General features: G+C 51.9%; 1 protein-coding gene across 3 annotated transcripts in view; it reads left to right on the forward strand.

The window, feature by feature from the left end:
- The first annotated feature begins 229 nt into the window (after positions 1-229).
- The window catches only part of Acot7 (acyl-CoA thioesterase 7), a 94,002-nt gene continuing 75,131 nt past the window's right edge, over positions 230-19,100 (forward strand). Inside the window, exon 1 of one of the 3 annotated variants that reach the window (XM_042672802.1) lies at positions 230-477. In XM_042672802.1, coding sequence (XP_042528736.1) covers positions 299-477 — 179 coding nt within the window. In that variant the 5' untranslated portion in view covers positions 230-298. Of the gene's footprint in view, positions 478-11,261; positions 11,330-11,544; positions 11,835-19,100 lie in introns of those variants that run through there. The other 2 variants (XM_042672806.1, XM_042672801.1) reach the window with 2 other exon arrangements.

Consider the following 19,100-nt stretch of genomic DNA (forward strand, 5'->3'; position numbering starts at 1 on the left):
CGGAGGCAGCGCACGCGCCCCGGGGGCTCCGCGACTCGGCCGGCCGGCCAGCCCTGAGGGGGATCGGGCCGCGGCCACGCGCCGGCTTCCCACCGTCGCCCGCGCCGCGCAACCGCCACCGAACCTTCTGGAAGCGGCGCTCCCGCGGCCGACCCGGAATCGGACGGCTGCGCCGGCGCCAGCGGCCTTGGCGTCTCGCGGGGAGGGGAGCGGGGCGGGGCGAGCGCGGGGGCGGGGCGAGCGCGGGGAGGCGGCGCGCGATTCGCCCCCGGCGCGCAGGCCCCGCCTCTCCGGCGCCATGGCCCCGCCCCCGCCCTCCCCCTCCATGGCGCCGCCCGGGCTCATTCATTCCGCGCCGGGCCTGACGGACACCTGCGTTCGGCTCCCGCCACCTCAGGCCGCCACCGCCGCCGCCGCCGCCGCCGCCAGCATGTCCGGCCCCGACGCCGAGACGCCATCCGCCATCCAGATCTGCCGGTAAGACAACGGCCCGCCGGGCCATGCGGCCCCCGACTCCCGCGGGCCCGCGGCCCCCGCCCGCCGGCGCCACCCCGGTCCCTGCCCTTCCGCACCCCGGGCCGCGCCGGGCGGGCCCCCGGCCCACCTCACCGCCCGGCCCGCCGCCCGCCCGCCGGCCGGCCCGCCGCAGCCGGGATGCGCCCGGCGATGCTGCGGCCCGGGCGGCTCCGCCCCTCGGCTTCCTGGCCGCATCCCAAGGGCGGCGGCCGCGGTGACCGCGGTCCGGTTCGGGAAAGCCGGGCCGTGCCAGCGGCCCGCGACGGGAGGTGGTGATGGTGGCGGGCCGTGCGCCGGCGGACCAGCGCCCCGCGGGGGCCTCCCCGCGCCAGGCCTCGGCCTCCGCCGGCGGAGGTGCGGGGCAGGTGCCCGGAGCCCGGCTCGCTGACGCGGGTGCGCGCCCCGGGGGAAGGGCCGCAGGGCCGCCGGGCCTCGCGCGCACCGCCCGGGTGATGGGGAAATCCGGGGCTGAAAGCGAGAACCGAGAACGCGGCCTCTCCCTCGAGAAGAAAGGCGTGGGTCATTGGGCCTGGAGGTGTTTCACACAATAGGGGAAACGGATGCTCTCATGTGCCCGCCATGCCCGGGCCTCCCCCCACCTGGCCCTGCTCAGATAGACCCGGCCCCCAGAGGAAGCTGGAGGTAGAAGATGAGCAGGCTCCCCTCCCAGAGGTGGTGGGGAGGGCAGCCTCAAGGTTATCCTGCGGCTCCTCTGGCAGGATCAGAAGCAGACGCGAGCTGGCATTTGTGCATGTACTAAGAAAGAACCGCGAGTGTGGGCACAGTGGCCTGCATGGGGTCCCTCCTGCCTGGCGACCAACATCCACGGTCAGTTTGGAGCTTGGGCATCGCACTGCCCTTGGACCCACGCCATGTCACTGTGCTGTGGCTGTGGTGCCCTTTCTGGAAGGCCAGCCATGCATATGTGTACACACGCACACGTGTACACATTACATATATATGTGTCTGCATAAATACAGCTCCTTGTTTCCAAGTCCACATTTTGACCCGGCAGAGGTCATTTCTTGACCTTCAGGTCAGTTTTCACCTTTCCAGAGAGAGGAAATGATCTCTGAAGGAATTCCTGCTCTGTTTGCTGCTTCCTTATTGCCTCTCTGTGGCTGTTCTTACCTGTGTAAGGCTCAATTGGGGCCTTACCCCCAAAAGTAATGCAAGGCGATGATGTTTGGAGGTAGGTGATTCCTGGGGTGGGGACCTTTGGCTTAATGAGCTTGTTTATACACATCTCACCCTATTTGGTTTGCTCAGCTTCTCTGGGAGGCTGGATCGGAAAGTCCTTCACCTTCTTGCTGTGTAGAGGCGGAAATGAAGGTTTCTGGAAAACTGAGTAATTCAATAAGGCTGTCCATCTCTGGAGAGCTGTGGGGGCAGCTTGATTCCAATGTCTCTGTTTCCGGATGCAGTGTTCTTTATTTCATGTTCTCAAATGAAGAAAATACTGATAAAATCCTGCAGATTTCTGTCCATTTTGTCTCTTTTTCAGCTAGCTTCTAGTAGCCGATGAATATTTGTCGCTTTAGACATGCCCATCCATCCATAAGCATCTCTGTGCTTTTTTTTTTGTACCAATATTGGAGCTTGACCTCGAAGTCTAGGCACCATTCTTTAGCTTTATTCACTCAAGGCTGGTGCTCTACCACTTGAGCCACAGCTCTACTTCTGGCTTTTTGGTGGTTAATTGGAGATAAGAGTATCATGGGTTGAGTGCTGGTGGCTCACTCCTCTAATCCTAGCTGCTTAGGAGGCTGAGATCTGAGGACTGCAAAGCCAGCCAGGCAGAAAAGTCCCCTTGAGACTCTTAACTCCAGTTAACCACAAGAAAACTGGAAGTGGCATTGTGGCTTAAAGTGGTAGAATGCTACTATCCTTGAGTGAAGAAGTTCAGGGACAGTGCCTAGGCCCAGAGTTTTGTCCCACAACTGACAGAGTTTCACAGACTTTCCACTGTCTGGTCTAGCTGCAAACCACAATAAGCAGATCTCAGCCTCCTGAATAGCTAAAATTACAGGTTTGAGCCACTGTCACCTGGCTCTTCTGCTTGTTTTATATTTTATTTTTTTTTGTTGGTCGTGGGGCCTGAACTCTGGGTGTGGGCGCTGTCCCTCAGCTCTTCAGCTGTTGACTAGTGCTCTACCACTTGAGCCTCGGCCCCACTTCCGGCTTTTTCTGCTTATGTGGTGCTGAGGAATCGAACCCAGGGCCTCATGCATGCAAGGCAAGTGCTCTACCACTGAGCCACCTTCCCAGCCCCCCCTGCTTGATTTTTAGTAGCTAAGTGGAGATAAGGGTCTCCTGGACTTTCTGCTCAGGCTGGCTTTGAACTATAATCCTCAGATCTCAGCTTCCTGAGTAGGATATGCCACCAGTGCCTGGTTTCCTCCCTGCCTTTCTCCCTCCCTCCTTCCTTCTTGGGCATTGTTTCTAAACTCTGCCACTTGAGCCATAGCACCTCTTCTGGCTTTTTCTCATGGACTTTCCTGGGTTGCCATGGAACTTCAGTCCTCAGTCCTCAGTTTTCCTGAGTAGCTAGGATTACAGGCGTGAGCCACTGCCATCTAGTGTGTCCCTTGTCTTACTGCCTCTTGCTGTTGTTACTCATGACTAGGATTCCTGGCTGAGGTGAGCCCCTGGGGCAGAGCATGACTGCCAAGGGAGGGGGAGCCCTGAAGAGGGCTGTGGACTCCTGTGCTTGACCCAGAGGGACTCCAGAACACTGGAGAATGGGCCTTGCCAGGGTGAGGAGCCCTTTAAGGACACCTGAGCCTATGCCCTCACTGAAAGAAGAGCCTCCTGGCCTAGCACATCCGAGAGCGCCATGAATTTAACAAGATTCCACCTGATACCTCCAAGGAGCAAAGCGCTGGGACAAGTGGAAAGTTTAGTCTGTTGAGAGGGCACAGTCTCCCAGAGCAAGGATGCAGCGTTCCTGTCATCCTAGAGTCAGGTGGCCATGTGCTGTCACTTCAGCAGCCGTTGGAGGTCTGGGGCTTCGGAGGCAGGTGTGGGCTGTGGGAACAGGTGGCTCTGCAGTCTTGGGCTTGGGGTGAATTTGTCCTCTGCCCCTTGGTGGCTCAGTGACCTGAAGTCTGCCGCTTAACCTCCCCATGCCCTCATTCTCTTGCTGCCCAGGCAGCAACATGGGAAGTGCTCTGTGAGGTGGGACACGGGCCCAGGAGGGCAGCGCCCTGTGTTCCCACCCCAGCTCTCACAGGTTGCCGTGGCCTCCACGCCTTAACCTCACTCCTTGGCTTTCGTGTTGTAGAGTGAAGGCAGTTGAGTGGCTGTTTGGGTTTTGTAACGATTGATAACTGATGAGCTTTGTCTTGTTTCCAGCACATGCAAATGCAAAAGGAAACCCTTGAGAACCAGAACTTTGGACTATCAGGCCCATGTGGGTCATGTCTCCTCTTCCTTTTGATCCACCCGAAAGAGACAGTCCTCAAACAGCTGTGCCCATGGAGGGGGCCTGGATCTTAGTGTGAGGCTGCCCAGGTGGCATGGCCTTGGAACTCCACATCCAACACCAGGGCCCAGAACCCCACCTCCACCCCCAAGACTAGGGCTCAGAACCCCACCCCCACCCCCAAGACCAGGGTTCAGAACTCCACCCCACCCCAAACCAGGGCCCAGAACTCCACCTCACCCCAAGATCAGAGCTCAGAACCCTACCATACCCCAAGACCAGGGCTCAGAACCCCCCACCCCAAGACCAGGGCCCAGAACCACACCCCCACCCCAAGACCAGGGTCTAGAACCCCACCCCCACCCCCAAGACCAGGGCCCAGAACCCCACCCCTACCCCAGGACAAGGGCTCAGAACCTCACCTCAACCCCAAGACCAGGGTCCAGAACTCCACCCCCACCCCAAGACCAGGGTCCAGAATCCCACCCCCACCCCAAGACCAGGACCCAGAACCCCACCCCAAGACTAGGGCCCAGAACCTCACCCCCACCCCAAGACCAGGGCTCAGAACCCCACACCCACATCCAAGACCAGGGCTTAGAACTCTACCCCACCCCAAGACCAGGACTCAGAATTCCACCCCATCCCAAGACCAGGGCCAGAACACCACCCTGACATCCGAGACCAGGGCTCAAACTTGGTATCTGATGCTTTTGCTCATTGGCTAGTGCTTTACCACCTGAGCTACACCTTTAATCATTGGAACCTTATTTGTGTGTTTGTGTGCCCATCCTGGGGCTTGAACTCAGGGCCTGGGCACTCACTGTTCCTGAGCTTTTGTGCTCAGGGCTAGTGCTCTACCATTTGAGCCACAGTTTCACTTCCAGTTTTTTTGTGGCAAATTGGAGATAAGAGTCTCATGGAGTTTTCTGCCTAGGACCATCTTTGAACCTTGATCCTCATATCTTAGTCTTCTGAGTAACTAAGATTACAGGCTTGATCCTCTAGCACCCAGCAGCGTTGTCTTTGACTTTACAATGGAATTGATGAAAACATAGGATCTGATTTTTTTTTTTTTTGGTCATGGGGCTTGAACTCTGGGCCTGGGCGCTGTCCCTCAGCTCTTCAGCTCAAGGCTAGTGCTGTAGCAGTTGAGCCACAGCGCCAATTCCAGTGATGAGTCCCATGGACTTTACTGCCTGGGCTGGCTTTGAACTATGATCCTCAGATCTCAGCCTCCTGAGTAGCTAGGATTACAGGTGTGAGCACCAGCTCCCAGCTTCATAGGATCTGATTTTGAGAAACCAACCTAGATGGCATTTTGGAAGTCATGAAAGCTTGCTTGGTGCAGGATGGAGTTCCTGGTGAAGATGGGATCTTTGTAGCTTGGAGGGCCTGCAATAGAGGAGGGCTGTGCCTGGCCACTGTCAAGCCTCACCCTATTAAATCATCAGGAAGCTTGATATGACCCTGCCTTAGTACCTGCACCTGCCCAGCTCCCAGGTGTCATTCAGGTATCAATCTCCCTTCCTCCCAGGACCCACTGGTCTGCAGGTGGAACTTCTCTAGGTGGACCACCACCAGGGGTGACCCTGCAGGTGTCTGGGCCTCTCATCTCTTAAGGGGTCCTGGGGAGGGGCTGATGTGGCCACCAGTCCTTGGAACTGCTTACACCTAAACCACTGGGAAAGCTGCTGATCATTATAGAGTTTCTGCGTGTAAACCACTTTTTAGTAATGGGCCAACAAAACCCAGATTTCATAACACTTATGAGGAGTCCCTGGAAAGCAGGGCAAGATGGACTTTTAGCTTGTAGTACCAGCTACTCCAGAGCCTGAAGTTGATTTGAGGTGGGGGGATCACTTGAGCCCAAGTGGTGCCAGGTTAGTCTGGTATATCTAAAACAAAACAAAAAAAATCTGGTGATAATAGTAAAATTCATTGAGAATTGCTAGTACCCCCCCCCCCCCCAGCTTTATGGTACTGGGTATTGAACCCAGAGTCTCACATGTACTAGCCAAACACTAAACCACGACCCCAGACTACTACTGTTTTTGTGTGTGTGCCAGTCCTGGGGCTTGAACTCAGGGCCTGGAAGCTGTCCTTGTGCTTTTTTTTTTTTTTTTTTGGTCGGTTGTGAGGTTTGAACTCTGGGCTTGGGCACTGTCCCTCAGCTTTCAGCTCAGGGCAGTGCTCTACCGCTTGAGCCACAGCACCACTTCTGGTTTTCTTGTGGTTTCTTGGAGATAAGAGTTTCATGGACTTTCGTTGCCCGGGCTGGCTTTGAACCCGGATCCTCAGATCTCAGCCTCCTGAATAGCTAGGATTACAGGCGTGAGCCACTGGTGCCCGGCTGTCCTTGTGGTTTTCACTCAAGGCTATTGCTCTGCCAGTTGAGCCACAGCTCTACTTTCAGCTTTTTGCTGATTAATTGGAGATACGAGTCTCACAGACTTTCCTGCGGGGGCTGATTTAAACCATCATCCTCAGATCTCAGCCTACTGAGTAGCTAGGTTTACAAGAGTGAGCCACCAGCTCCTGGCATTATTTTCTTCTGTTTCTTTTTTTTTCTTCTGTCGGTTGTGAGGCTTGAACTCTGGGCTTGGGTTCTGTCCCTCAGCTCTTCTGCTCAAGATGAGTGCTCTACCACTTGAACCACAGCGCCACTTCCAGTTTTCTGGTAGTTAATTGGAGATAAGAGTCTCACGGACTTTCCTGCCTGGGCTGGCTTTGAACCGTGATCCTCAGGTCTCGGCCTCCTGAGTAGCTAGGTTTACAGGCATGAGCCACTGGCACCCTGCTGTGATCTGTGATCCTTAGATCTCAGCCTCCTGAGTAGCTAGGATTACAGGTGTGAACAGCTGTAATCCAACTTCATAGAATCTGATTTTGAGAAACCAACCTAGCTGCATTGCTTCTGTGTGTATGTGGTTGTGCATATGTTGGCACTAGGGCTTGAACTCTGGGCATTGCATTATTGATTGGCTTTTTCTCTTTCTTTTCCTCCCTCCCTCCCTCCTTCCCTTCCTTTCTTCCTTCCCTTCCCTCCTTCCCTTCTTCCCTCCTTCCCTCCTTCCTTCCTGGTGCTTGAACTCTGTACTCTGTCCCTGAGCTGCTTTTGTTCAAGGCTAGCACTCTACCACTTGAGCCACAGGGCCAGTTCCAGCTTTTTCTCAGTTGTTTATTGCTGATAAGAGTCTCGTAGATTTTATTGCCCAGGCTGGCTTTGAATGGCAATCCTCATATCTCAGCCTCTGGAGTAGCTAGGATTACGGGTGTGAGCCACCAGCATCTGGCTTGATTGGCTTTTTCATTCAAGCCTGTGCTCTGTCACTTCAGCCAACCCTCTGCTTCCAGCTTTTTGCTGGTTAATTGGAAATAAGAGCTTCACAAGTTTGTCTGTCTAGGTTGGCTTTGAACTACCACCCCCAGATTTTGACTTTCTGAGTAGATAGGATTACAGATGTAAGCTACCAATACCTAACTGATAATTGTGTGTGTGTGTGTGTTTGTGTTTGTGTGTGTTTGTATTTATTACAATGCTGGGCCTTATACATGGTAGGCAAGCACTCTACCACTGAGCTACATGCTCAGCTCTAAGCTTGCTTTCTAAAAGATTTTTAATTAAAAATAATAATTGTGGTAAATACAATAAACTGTACTTATGTTAAGTGTCCAGGTCCCCAAATTTGGAGAAATGGCCATCTGGTTGTGGCAGTGTAGGACCCTCAGCCCACGTACCGTTTAGCCTCAAAGTTGTCCTTCTCAGGTCGGGCCTGCAGCTTCCTCTGGAATCTGGTGTTGGTGGTGTCGTGATGAAAGAGCACAGTGCCTCTGAGCCTCGCTGCGTGTGTGCCTCCTTCCTCTTTGGCCAGTGACCTTTCAGCCCCTGGCCATCCAGCTGCTTTATCTCTATAACTGGTGCTTGAAGATTGAGCTTATCCTCAGTCTCTCACATGAATGAGGTTTTATACCTGCAGATTTCAAAAGGTGTAGGACATAATGAAGGAAATGCCAACAGTCACTGGATGTATGTTTTGGATGGGAGTTATTTATTTTCAGCACTGGGGCTTGAACTCAAGGCCTTGCACTTTTGCGTGGCTTTTTTTGTTCAGGGCTTGCACTGTACCATTTGAGCCATACCTCCAGTTTGGCTTTTTGCTATTTAATTGAAGATATAGTTTCTCAGACTTTTCTGCCCAGCTGGTTTTGAATCTTTATCCTCCAGTTTTCAGTTGGCTCCTGGTTTTATTTATTTTGAGACAAGGCCTCCCTATATTCCCCTGGCTGGCTTTGAACTCCTTGAATCCCTGATGTGTCTATCTCAACCTCCTGAGTAGCTAGACCTATTGGTGGGCACCACTATACTGACCGTGTTTTTAATTATATATATATATATATATGTATGTATATATTATTTTTTTATTTTTATTTTTTTGCCAGTCATTGCACTTGAACTTTGGGCCTGAGTGCTGTCCCTGAGCTCCTTTTTGCTCAAGGCTAACACTCTACCACATGAGCCACAACACCACTTTTTTTTTGTTTTGGTGATTAATTGGAGATAAGAGTCTCAGAGAGGTTCTGGGAAGGTGGCTCAGTGGTAGAGCGCTTGCCTTGCATGCATGAGGCCCTGGGTTCGATTCCTCAGCACCACATAAGCGAAAAAGCCAGAAGTGGTGCTGTGGCTGCAATGGTAGAGTGCTAGCCTTGAGCTGAAGAGCTGAGAGACAGCGCCCAGGCCCAGAGTTCAGGCCCCATGACCAGACCAAAAAAAAAAGAGTCTCATAGATTTTCCTGCTTGAGCTGGCTTCAAACTGCCATCCTCAGATCTCAGCCTCCTGAGTAAGTAGGATTACAGTCATGAGCCACTAGCACCTGGTGTGGTATTTTTTTAAAATTAATTAATTATTGCAGTACTGGGGATTGAATCAGCATTGTAGATGCTGAGCACATTCTCTGCTTCTGACTTACATCCCCAGCCCAGATTTTTTGTTTTTTATTTTGGTTGGTTGTAGGGTTTGAACTCAGGTTCTGGGCGTGTCCCTGAGCTCTTTTGCTCTTCAGCCGTGGTCTTAAGATCTCAGCTGCTTGAGTAGCTAGGATTACAGGTGCAAGCCACTGGTGTCCAGCTCTCTGGTTGCTTTTAATTTTATTTCTTGGCTGTGGAGCTTTAAGTTAAGGCCTGGGCACTGCCTCTGAACCTCTTTGTGCTTGAGTCAAAAGCGCCACTCCTGGTTTTTAGTGGTTAACTGGGGATAAGAGTCTACTAGGGATTTTTCTGCCTGGGCTCGCTTTGAACCACAATCCTCAGATCTCTGTCTCCTGAGCAGCTAGGATTAGAGGCGTGAGCCACTGGTGCCTGGTGTCAGGTTGCTTTTTATTATTTATTTATTAATTTTTGTCGGTCATGGGGCCTGAACTCTGAGCCTGGGCGCTGCCCCTCAGCTCTTTCAGCTCAAGGCTAGTGCTCTACCGCTTGAGCTGCAGCGCCACTTCCGGCTTTTTCTGCTTATGTGGTGCTGAAGATTTGAACCTTGGGCCTCATGCATGCAAGTCAAGCATTCTACCACTGAGCCACCTTCCCAGCCCCGAGGTTGCCTTTTAGAAGATAGGGTCTAGAAGGAGTTTTTCTGCCTGAGCAGGCTTCAAACTGCAGTCCTCCAGATCTCAGGACTCTGAGTAAGATGATAGGCTTGAGATACTGGCACCTGGCTTCTGGCCATTTTTTTTCTTCCAGTCTAGGGGCTTGAACTCTGGGCTTGGGCACTGTCCTTAAACATGGTTTAAAAGTCATTGTGATATACAGAGGGATTACCGTTTCATAAATCAGATAATGAATACATTATTTGTGTGTGTGTGTGTGTGTGTGTGTGTGTGTGTGTGTGTGTGTGAGAGAGAGAGAGAGAGAGAGAGAGAGAGAGAGAGAGAGATGGGGCTTGAACTTGGGGCCTGGGTGCTGTCCCTGAGCTTTTTTGTTCAAGGCTAGCACTCTACTACTTTGAACCACAATACCACTTCCAGTTTTCTGGTGGTTGAAGTAACAGTCTCTCTGACTTTAACTCTTGTTCACGCATAGCTTTGAACTGTGGTCTCAGGTCTTAGCTTCCTGAGTATCTGGGCTTACAGGCATGAATACACCTGGCTGAATACATTTCTTTTTGGACAGTGTTACCTCTTCCTTCACTCTCTCTCAGTTTTCACTCCCATTTCTGTCCCCAAGTTGTGTTCATTTTCAGTATAGTATCTACTGAGTACCAGTGTTGTATTCCTAAGCATTTTGTGCTCAAGGCAAGCGCTCTACCACTTGGCCACAGTGCCACTTCCAGCTTCCTGTGATTAATTAGATATAAGAGTCTCACAGACTTTGTTACCTGGGCAGGCTTTGAACCTTGATCCTTCTAACTCAGCCTCCTGAGCACCTAGGATTACGATGTGAGCCACTGGCACCTGGCTTCTGGCTTGTTTTTGAGACAGTCTCCTTAACTTTTGCCTGGGCTGGTCTGGAACTTTTTTTTTTTTTTTTGCCAGTCCTGGGGCTTAACATGCTAGGTGAGCACTCTACCACTAAGCCACCTTCCCAGCCCTGGTCTGGAACTTTGAGCCTCCTTCTTCTAAGTAGCTGTGGTTGTTCTTAAAAGACATGTGTCAGTTGAGGGGATGCTAAGTTGTTAATGGGTGCCTAGCTCTGCAGTCTGGGTTTCCTGCAAAGCAGCCTGACTTGCAGGGAGCAGCTCGGAGTAGAGGGAAACCAGAGGGCTCCCAGCTGACTGTTTTAGAAGCTACGGGGTGGGGACATGAGGATTTGTCTCCTCTTCCTCCTCTTTCCTCTCCCCCCTAATCTGTAAGCCTTTGATGCCCCCCCCACCCCCATGCCAGGCAAGTGTACCACCACTCGAGCCAGGCCCATAGCCCTGTGTTTTTTTTTTAATTTTTATTTTTATTATGGTGTGTGTGTGTGTTTTATTTTTGATACTGGTTCTCCTTAACTTTGCCTGGGCTAGCCTTGAACTCATGAGTGAGCTCCTGTTTCTGTCTCCCTAGTAGGCATCACTCCTGGCTGCCTTTGATGTTTTCTAAAGAATAAACATCACAAGCCCCTACCTGCAGAATTCCAGGCAGGAAGGGGAGGACCAGAGACTGGCATTTCCTCTGATGTCCTGGCACCTGACTCATGGCTTCAGCCTCTGCCTTTGCTCAGCCTGCCTGCTGGACCATGACCTTTGTGCCACTTGGCAGCCTCCCAGCCCTGCTGACAGCCAACACTGAGAGGTGTTGGGCCTCGCTAGAACCTGTGTTCCTATTGGGCAGAAACCAGGCATGGGCAAGCTGTGTGAGACTTGACATTGCTGGAGAAGGGGCTCTCGGCCGATCCTCCTTGTCCTGCAGAAGGTGCCCGTTCTTCCTTCCGTCATCCCTGTTTCCTCCTGAGAGCTGGGCTGTGTGACTGCTTCAGGTTGTGTGGCTTTGGGCTATGTAACTTCAGACCCAGTCATGAATTCCTTACATCCTTTGTTTCCGGAAGACGGCCTACTCATTGACTCACTGTGGGTAGAGGGAGAAGGAGGCCAGTGGGATTGGGAGGCCCGTGTGGGATCAGGACAGGATCAGGACATTGGCTGAGCCGGTGCGGGGGACACGGGAGCTAAGCCTTGTGCTTGCAGAAACCTGCCCGGCTTTGTTACTGCAGGATGAAACTGCTTGTCAAGGCTCTATGCCTCAGGGAGCTCCGGAGACAGGCAGCTACCCGGCGGCTGGCAGCCACGGGGAGGCTGGTGGCTGGCCAGAAACTCACGGGGCCCAGGGAAGGATGCTGGGCTTCCATCCACCAGGCTGTTGGAACCAGGACGCATCTTCCACAGTCTCAACTGGGCTTCACCACCATGGTAACAGGAAGGTAGGCTGGCTGGGAGGCTTCCTTTCCCCCTGTGTGCTGCCCTAGGCCTCAGGCCATGGGTCTTGGAGGCCATTAGGAATCCCTGGGGATGAACGGAGGGGGCTGGGCTTTGTTGTAGGTGGTGGAGATCTGGTGGTGTTCATCCAGTGGGCAGCAGAGGACCCTGGGTTCTAGGCATGACAGCCAGGCTGCAGGAATCCGGGCCTGTGGGGCTTGTGGAGAGTTAGCTTGCAGCGTCCTGTGAGTCAGCAGACGTGCTAAGCTCCGCCACGCTACTGTTCCTGGAGCAGGCCCCGCGGGCAGGTCTGTTTTGGTAGGCTTAAAGTGTGACTGAAGGCCTGCAGGTTGGCTACAGGGCAGAGGAAGGTGTTCTAGCTGGCTGATCTTGACCTGTGCCCTGTGCTACTCGCAAATGACTTGTGTGTTTATGCATTGGATTTCTCCTAAGCTTGGGATAGGTGCCCCTGTTAGTGCCAGTTGCATTCATACACCGTTTATTTTACCCGTGTGTGTGTGTGTGTGTGTGTGTGTGTGTGTGTGTGTGCGCGCGCGCGCGCGTGTGCGTGTGCGTGCGCGCATGTGCCACAGGGCCATGTGACCATGAGCTCAGACAGTTTTTCCAGGTAGGGCAGAGGATGATTGTTCTCCTGATAGTGGCTCCTAAGACCCTTGTCTTTGTAGATCATGAGGTGGTTGGTGCTCAGGGCCTTTAGATAGCTTCCAGGTGGAACTGGCATCTTGGGCAGGAACTTCAGCCCTACCCTGTATATCCTCTACACTCCTCTGTGAGGAGGGGCGGGTCCTGGGGTTGAGTTGAATTTGTGAATTCTCCATAAAAACTTAGTAGGAGTTAGGGCTTGGGAGCTTCCCAGGTACTGGCCGCCAGGGGGTCTGGCCCAGGAGCCAGGAGATGACAGGGTGATCTCTGTGCCCAGGCCTTGCCCTCTTAAGCTCTTGTATTTAGCTGTTCCTGGGGTCTACCTTTAAGAGGTTCTGTCTGCCCCCCTCCCACCCGTGTGCCCTCCCATGTGCTGGAGTTTGAATTTAGGCACTGCTTGAGCCACGCCTCTGGCTTGGTTGTAAGCTGTATAATGAATGAACGAGTTACTGTGAATGAAACACAGCCCAGCTCTGTGCTCCCAGGGGCTCTGATTTGTGGGTAGCGACGACCCTGGTGGCTTACGCCTGCCATCTGAGGTGAATGCTCCTGATGGCTGAGCCCAGAGCCTGTGTAGACTCCATGAAGGGGTCGGAAAAGCTACTCCCGGTGGACAGGGAGAGAGTGGACAGGAGCTGGGCAGGGGCGGCAGGGCTTTATTTCCTTACTTTTTGTTTTGAAGCAGCACCAAGGGTTTGAGTTCACCCTGTCAGTTTGTGAGTTCAGTGCCAGCTCCGTGGCTCTCCCGTCACTCTCCTCACCTCTCCAGCCCACGCAGGCTCTCAAGCCACCCGCGTCCACGCTCACATATGTATGTTGTTGCATGCCAGCATTTGCCCACTTTCCCTCTCCCTTCTCCTGCCCCTGCCACTTCAGGGAAGCGTTTTTTAAAAAGATAATTCTGTTGTTATTATGAAGGTGTTGCACAGTGGTCACCATCTCACAATGAGCACATTTCTAGTTTGGACAATGTCACCCCTTCCTTCACTTGGCCCCCAGTGTCCCCTCCTGTCCCAAGTTGCATCATTCATTTCCACAGTGTCTGCTGAGTACCATGCCTGCATTTGTTCATCCTTCCTTCCTCCATTTCTGCACCCTTCTTTGTCCCCTGTCCCCCAAAAGACAAAAAAACTCAAAAGCAAAAACAACTGTCAGCCAGGCGCCGGTGGCTCACGCCTGTAATCCTAGCTACTCAGGAGGCTGAGATCTGAGGATCACGGTTCAAAGCCAGCCTGGGAAGGAAAGTCTGTGAGACTCTTATCTCCAATAAACCACTAGAAAACCAGAAGTGGCGCTGTGGCTCAAGTGGTAGAGTGCTAGCCTTGAGATGAAGAGCGCAGGGACAGCGTCCAGGCCCAGAGTTCAAGCCCCACGACCGACAAAAAAAAAACCCAAACCAAAACAAAAAAAACAACTGTCACCACCACCACCACCACCATCAAAAAACCATGTTTCCATTTTGGGGAATTACTTTTGATAAATTAATTTTCTTTTCATTAAATTTGTCATTAAATTTCATGAATGTTCAGAAGAGGTACACTGCTGGGCTCCTCCCCTTAGAGTATCCGCCTTTAGTCTGACTGTGTGTGATTGCCTAGAGTCTTGTGTAGGTTATCATGTCTCAGTGTATTTTGGATCTGGTTTCAGCATGTGAGAGAAAACATGTGCTGTTCGTCTCTCTGAGCTTGACTTACCTCACTTAACATGATTTGTTCTAGGTCCGTCCATTTTTCAGGGAAGTTTTTGGGGTGTACTGTCTCATACCCATTGGTGGTATGGGGCTTCAGAGTCCCCTTCCTTGCATTGTCGTCTTTACCGTAGCCATGGTCTCTCATTCTAGTTTGGATTGGCAGTTTCTTCATGGGTAATGATACTGAACATGTGTTTGTGTGCTTATGAATATCTTTGGAGAATTGTTGACTTAGGTCCTTTGCCTGTCATTGGCTTATTTTATTTTTTTATTTTTGTCAGATGTGAGTCCTAAACTCTGGGCCTGAGCGCTGTCCCTCAGCTCTTCAGCTCAAGGCTAGCGCTCTACCACTTCAGCCACAGCGCTACTTCTGGCTTTTTTAAATTTTCTGCTAATGTGGTGCTGAGGAATCGAACCCAGGGCCTCATGCATGCAAGGCAAGCACTCTACCACTGAGCCACCTTCCCAGCCCCTGGGACCATTTACAGATAGTTTTTTCAATTAGTTATTTTTCTAGTCATTAAAAATTATTTTTTCAATCTAGCGCCAGTGGCTCATGCCTGTAATCCTAGCTACTCAGAATCAGGGTTCAAAGTCAGCCTAGGCAGGAAGGACCAGACTCTTATCGCCAATAAACCCCTAGAAAACCAGAAGTGGCTCTATGGCTCAATTGGTAGAGCGCTTTCCTTGAGCTGAAGAGCACCCAAGTCCGGAGTTCAAGCCCCATATATTTTTTCAGTTAAGAAAAAATATTTTTTTTTTCAGTTAAATTTTGCTGCCGGAGCTGGGAAGGTAGCTCAGTGGTAGAGCGCTTGCCTTGCATGCCTGAGGCTCTGGGTTCGATTCCTCAGCACCACATAAGCAAAAAGAAAAAAGCCGGAAGTGGCGCTGTGGCTCAAGTGGTAGAGTGCTAGCCTTGAGCTGAAGAGCTGAGGGACAGCGCCCAGGCCCAGAGTTCAGGCCCCACTACCGGACCCCCCCCCCCCCCAAAAAAAAAAATTGCTGCCACATACATGCTAGTGGCTCACGCCTGTGATCCTAGCTACTCAGGAGGCTGAGATCCGAGGCTTATGGTTCAAAACCAGACTGGGCAAGAGTGAGAATCCGCAAGTGGAGCTGTGGCGTAAGATTTAGAGTGTTTGCTTTGAGTAAAAGTAGTTCAAGGGTAGCACCCAGACCCTGAGTTAAAGTCCCAGGACCAGCACTAAACAAACAAACAAACAAATAAATAAATGAAAATGAAAAACATTTTCTGAAATACATGTAGCATATAGTTTGTGTAGCTCCAATTACAGTTATGATGTGCATTCTTATTAGATCCCATTTCCAAAGCACTTCAGCTTGTGAAACTGGATACTGTGCTAGGAGCAGTGGCCCAAGCCTGTAATCCCAGCTACTTGGGAGGCAGAGATAGGGGATTACTGTTCTAGGCCAGAGGTTTGAGAGACTTCCAGCTCAACCAGGGCTGAGTGTGACAGCCTGGTGGCTTGTTCTTCCAGCTATGGGGAGTGCCAGGGCCGTGAGCAGTGACACTCACCTGTCATCCCAGTGACATGGGATAGCACAAGTAGGCGGATCACAGCCCAGGATGGCCTGGGTCTGAAGTGAGATCATTTCTCAAAAATAACCAAGGCAGCCGGGCACTGGTGGCTCACGCCTGTAATCCTAGCTACTCAGAAGGCTGAGATCTGAGGATCGCGGTTCAAAGCCAGCCCGGGCAGGAGAGACGGTGAGACTCCTATCTCCAATAAACCACCAGAAAACCGGAAGTGGCGCTGTAGCTCAAGTGGTAGAGCGCTCGCCTTGAGCTGAAGAGCTGAGGGACAGTGCCAGTGCCCAGGCCCAGAGTTCAAGTCCCACGACCGACAAAAAAAAAAAAAAAATAACCAAGGCAAAAAGTGCCTGGAGGGCTGGGAAGGTGGCTCAGTGGTAAAGTGCTCGCCTTGCAAGCATGAGGCCCTGGGTTCGATTCCTCAGCACCACATAAGCAAAAAGAAAAAAGCCAGAAGTGGCACTGTGGCTCAAGTAGTAGAGCGCTAGCCTTGAGCTGAAGAGCTGAGGGACAGCGCCCAGGCCCAGAGTTCAGGCCCCACAACCGGACCCCCCCCCCAAAAAAAAAAGTGCCTGGAAGTTTGGCTTAAGTAGTACAGCTCCTGCCTAGCAAGCACCAAGGACCTGAGTTCAATCCCCAGTGCCAGTGTTTTGCTATATAGCCCGTGCCTCTGCTCCTCCTGAGTGCTAAGATTACAGGTGTGTAACAATATTTACATTCCACGTCAGCTTTTACTATTTGGAGGTGGGGGTGTAGCATCATGGTGGAAAAGTTGCCTAACTTATACAATGCCCTGGGTTTGATTTCCAGCACTACAAAAAGGAAACAAAATCTAACTTACAGTGTTTTGTTACTGTTGTTGATAATTCTTTTGTTATCGCATCTAAAAATCATTGCCAAATTTGAGGTGACAGAGCTGTACTTGTATGTTTACACTTAGGTTTATCATTTTAGCTCTTATATTTAGGTATTTGACCTATTTTGAGTTAATTCTTGTAGTTGTTTATGGTATGAGGTAGGGGTGCAGCTTCATTCTTTTGTGTGTGTGTGTGTGTGTGTGTGTGTGTGAGAGATGGGGCTTGAACTTGGGGCCTGGGTGCTGTCACTGAGCTCATTTGCTCAAGACTAGTGCTCTACCACTTTGAGCCACAGCTCCACTTTGGTTTTCTGGTGGTTCATTGGAGATGAGAGTTCCCCAGACTTTCCTGCCCTGCTGGCTTTGAACTGTGATCCTCAGATCTCAGCCTCCTGAGTAGCTAGGATTACAGGCGTGAGCACTGGCACATGGCTCCACTTTCTTCTTCTTCTTCTTCTTTTTTTTTTTTTTTGGTTGGTGTTGGGGCTTGAACTTTGGGCTTGGGCACTGTCCCTGCACTCTTCAGCTCAAGGCAAGTGCTTTACCACTTGAGCCACAGCACCACTTCTGGTTTTCTAGTGGAGATAAGAGTGTCATGGACTTTCCTATCCAAGCTGGCTTTGAACAGGGATCCTCGGATCTCAGCCTCCCGAGTAACTAGGATTACAGGCGTGAGCCACCAGGCACCTGGCCCCACTTTATTCTTCACAGGTGGATACGTCTCTTTTTTTTTGGGTCCGGTCATGGGGCCTGAACTCTGGGTCTGGGCGCTGTCCCTCAGCTCTTCAGCTCAAGGCTAGCGCTCTACCACTTGAGCCACAGCGCCACTTCCGGCTTTTTTTTCTTACGTGGTGCTGAGGAATCGAACCCAGAACCTTGAGCATGCAAGGCAAGTGCTCTACCACTGAGCCACCTTCCCAGCCCACGTCTCTTTTTTTTTTAAAAAATTATTATTTTTTTTTTTCCGGTTGTGGGGCCTAAACTCTGGGTCTGGGCACTGTCCCTCAGCTCTTCAGCTCAAGGCTAGCACTCTACCACTTGAGCCACAGCGCCACTTCTGGCTTTTTTCTTTTTTCTTATGTGGTGCTGAGGAATCGAACCCAGGGCCTCAGGCATGCAAGGCAAGCGCTCTACCACTGAGCCAACTTCCCAGCCCGGATACGACTCTTTATAGAGGATAGCTAGGAAAGCCCATGAGCAGAAACATGTTCTCCCTGCCTATCTAGGAGCAGCCCAGACTTCATTTGATGCCCTCCTCTTCCTCTCCCCTGGCCACCTCAGTGCCCACCCCTCTCCCATACTGGCCTTTCTTTCCTACCAGGTATTCCTCCCTGCTTTTAGTTTATGCTAGGGAAAGTGGGGGGGGGGCTTCTTGTGTCCAGGTGCCCACTGGGCAGGTCCCCTAGGGTGACCTTATCAGCCTTGTCACCCTGTCAGGCCAGAGGCTCAGGCTTCAGCTGCCCGGGGCCAGCAGGTGTGCCGGGACTGCAGCTGTTGAAAGCTCTCTGGTGGGCAGTTGCGTGGATCGAGCATCCTTGCACTTCCCTCATGATTCCGCATGAGGGACTTAGGCCAATCAGAATTTAAAACTGGATTGGAGAGCTAGCTCTGAGTTGGGACCTGAATGCTCCAGAATTAATTTGCCAAACAAATTTTCCACCCTTCACGTGTGACCTTGTAGTGGGGGGCGGCCTGCACCCCAGGATCCCAGGCAGGCTGCCTTCCATGCTCCCACCTTCTTGCAGCTCTCAGGGACCATTGTGTCTTTTGTTCAGATGGGGAAACTGAGGGCAGAAGTGACGAGCCCAAGGTCAGTGAAATGGACTAAAACCTGATCTTTGTGGGACTGAATCCTCTGTGCCTCTCCATCAGCTTGGACCCAGGACAGATGCTTGAGAAAGGGGTGCAGATGGTGGAAACAGTGCGGCCCTTCCAGATGGACAGGGGAGGGTGACCTGGCTGCTATTATCAAGGTAGGGTGAAGATCTGGAGTAAGATAGAGCCACAGCTGAGCTTCCCAGAGCCTGATGCCAGGAGGGCTGGGTGGTGCTCTTGCTGTGGGTGTCCCGAGCCCACCTCCAGGCCTGGTAAGCCTGTCTTACCTGTCCTGCAGGACATGTGTGCACACCTGGAAAGGCACATGGTGTGTGAGTCCTGTCATCCAAGGAAAGGGGGCTGGACTCGCCCGTCCTGTCCTGTCCTGTCCGCTGCAGCTCATTACTAGCAAGGAGAATGCTGGCCACTGAAGCAGTTCCCTTATCCCACCTTTCCCATTCCCTCCCTAGGATTGAGCTGAGGGCCTTGTATGTTACTAGGAAACTGCTCTATCACGTGAGCCGTGTCTCCAGCCATCCTCTTCTTCTTCTTAGTAGTAGTAGTATTTATATTGCTGCCATTGAGTAGTGATGTAAAGAGGTTTCAGTTCAATAAGTTCTGGTTATGGGTACAATGCATCTTGATCTTTTGTTTTTGAGATGCGATCTTGCTATGTAGCCTAGGCTAACCTCAAA

This window comes from Dipodomys spectabilis, unplaced genomic scaffold, assembly GCF_019054845.1.
Source record: "Dipodomys spectabilis isolate Male_0828 unplaced genomic scaffold, ASM1905484v1 ptg000772l, whole genome shotgun sequence".
Classification (NCBI taxonomy): Eukaryota; Metazoa; Chordata; class Mammalia; order Rodentia; family Heteromyidae; genus Dipodomys; species Dipodomys spectabilis.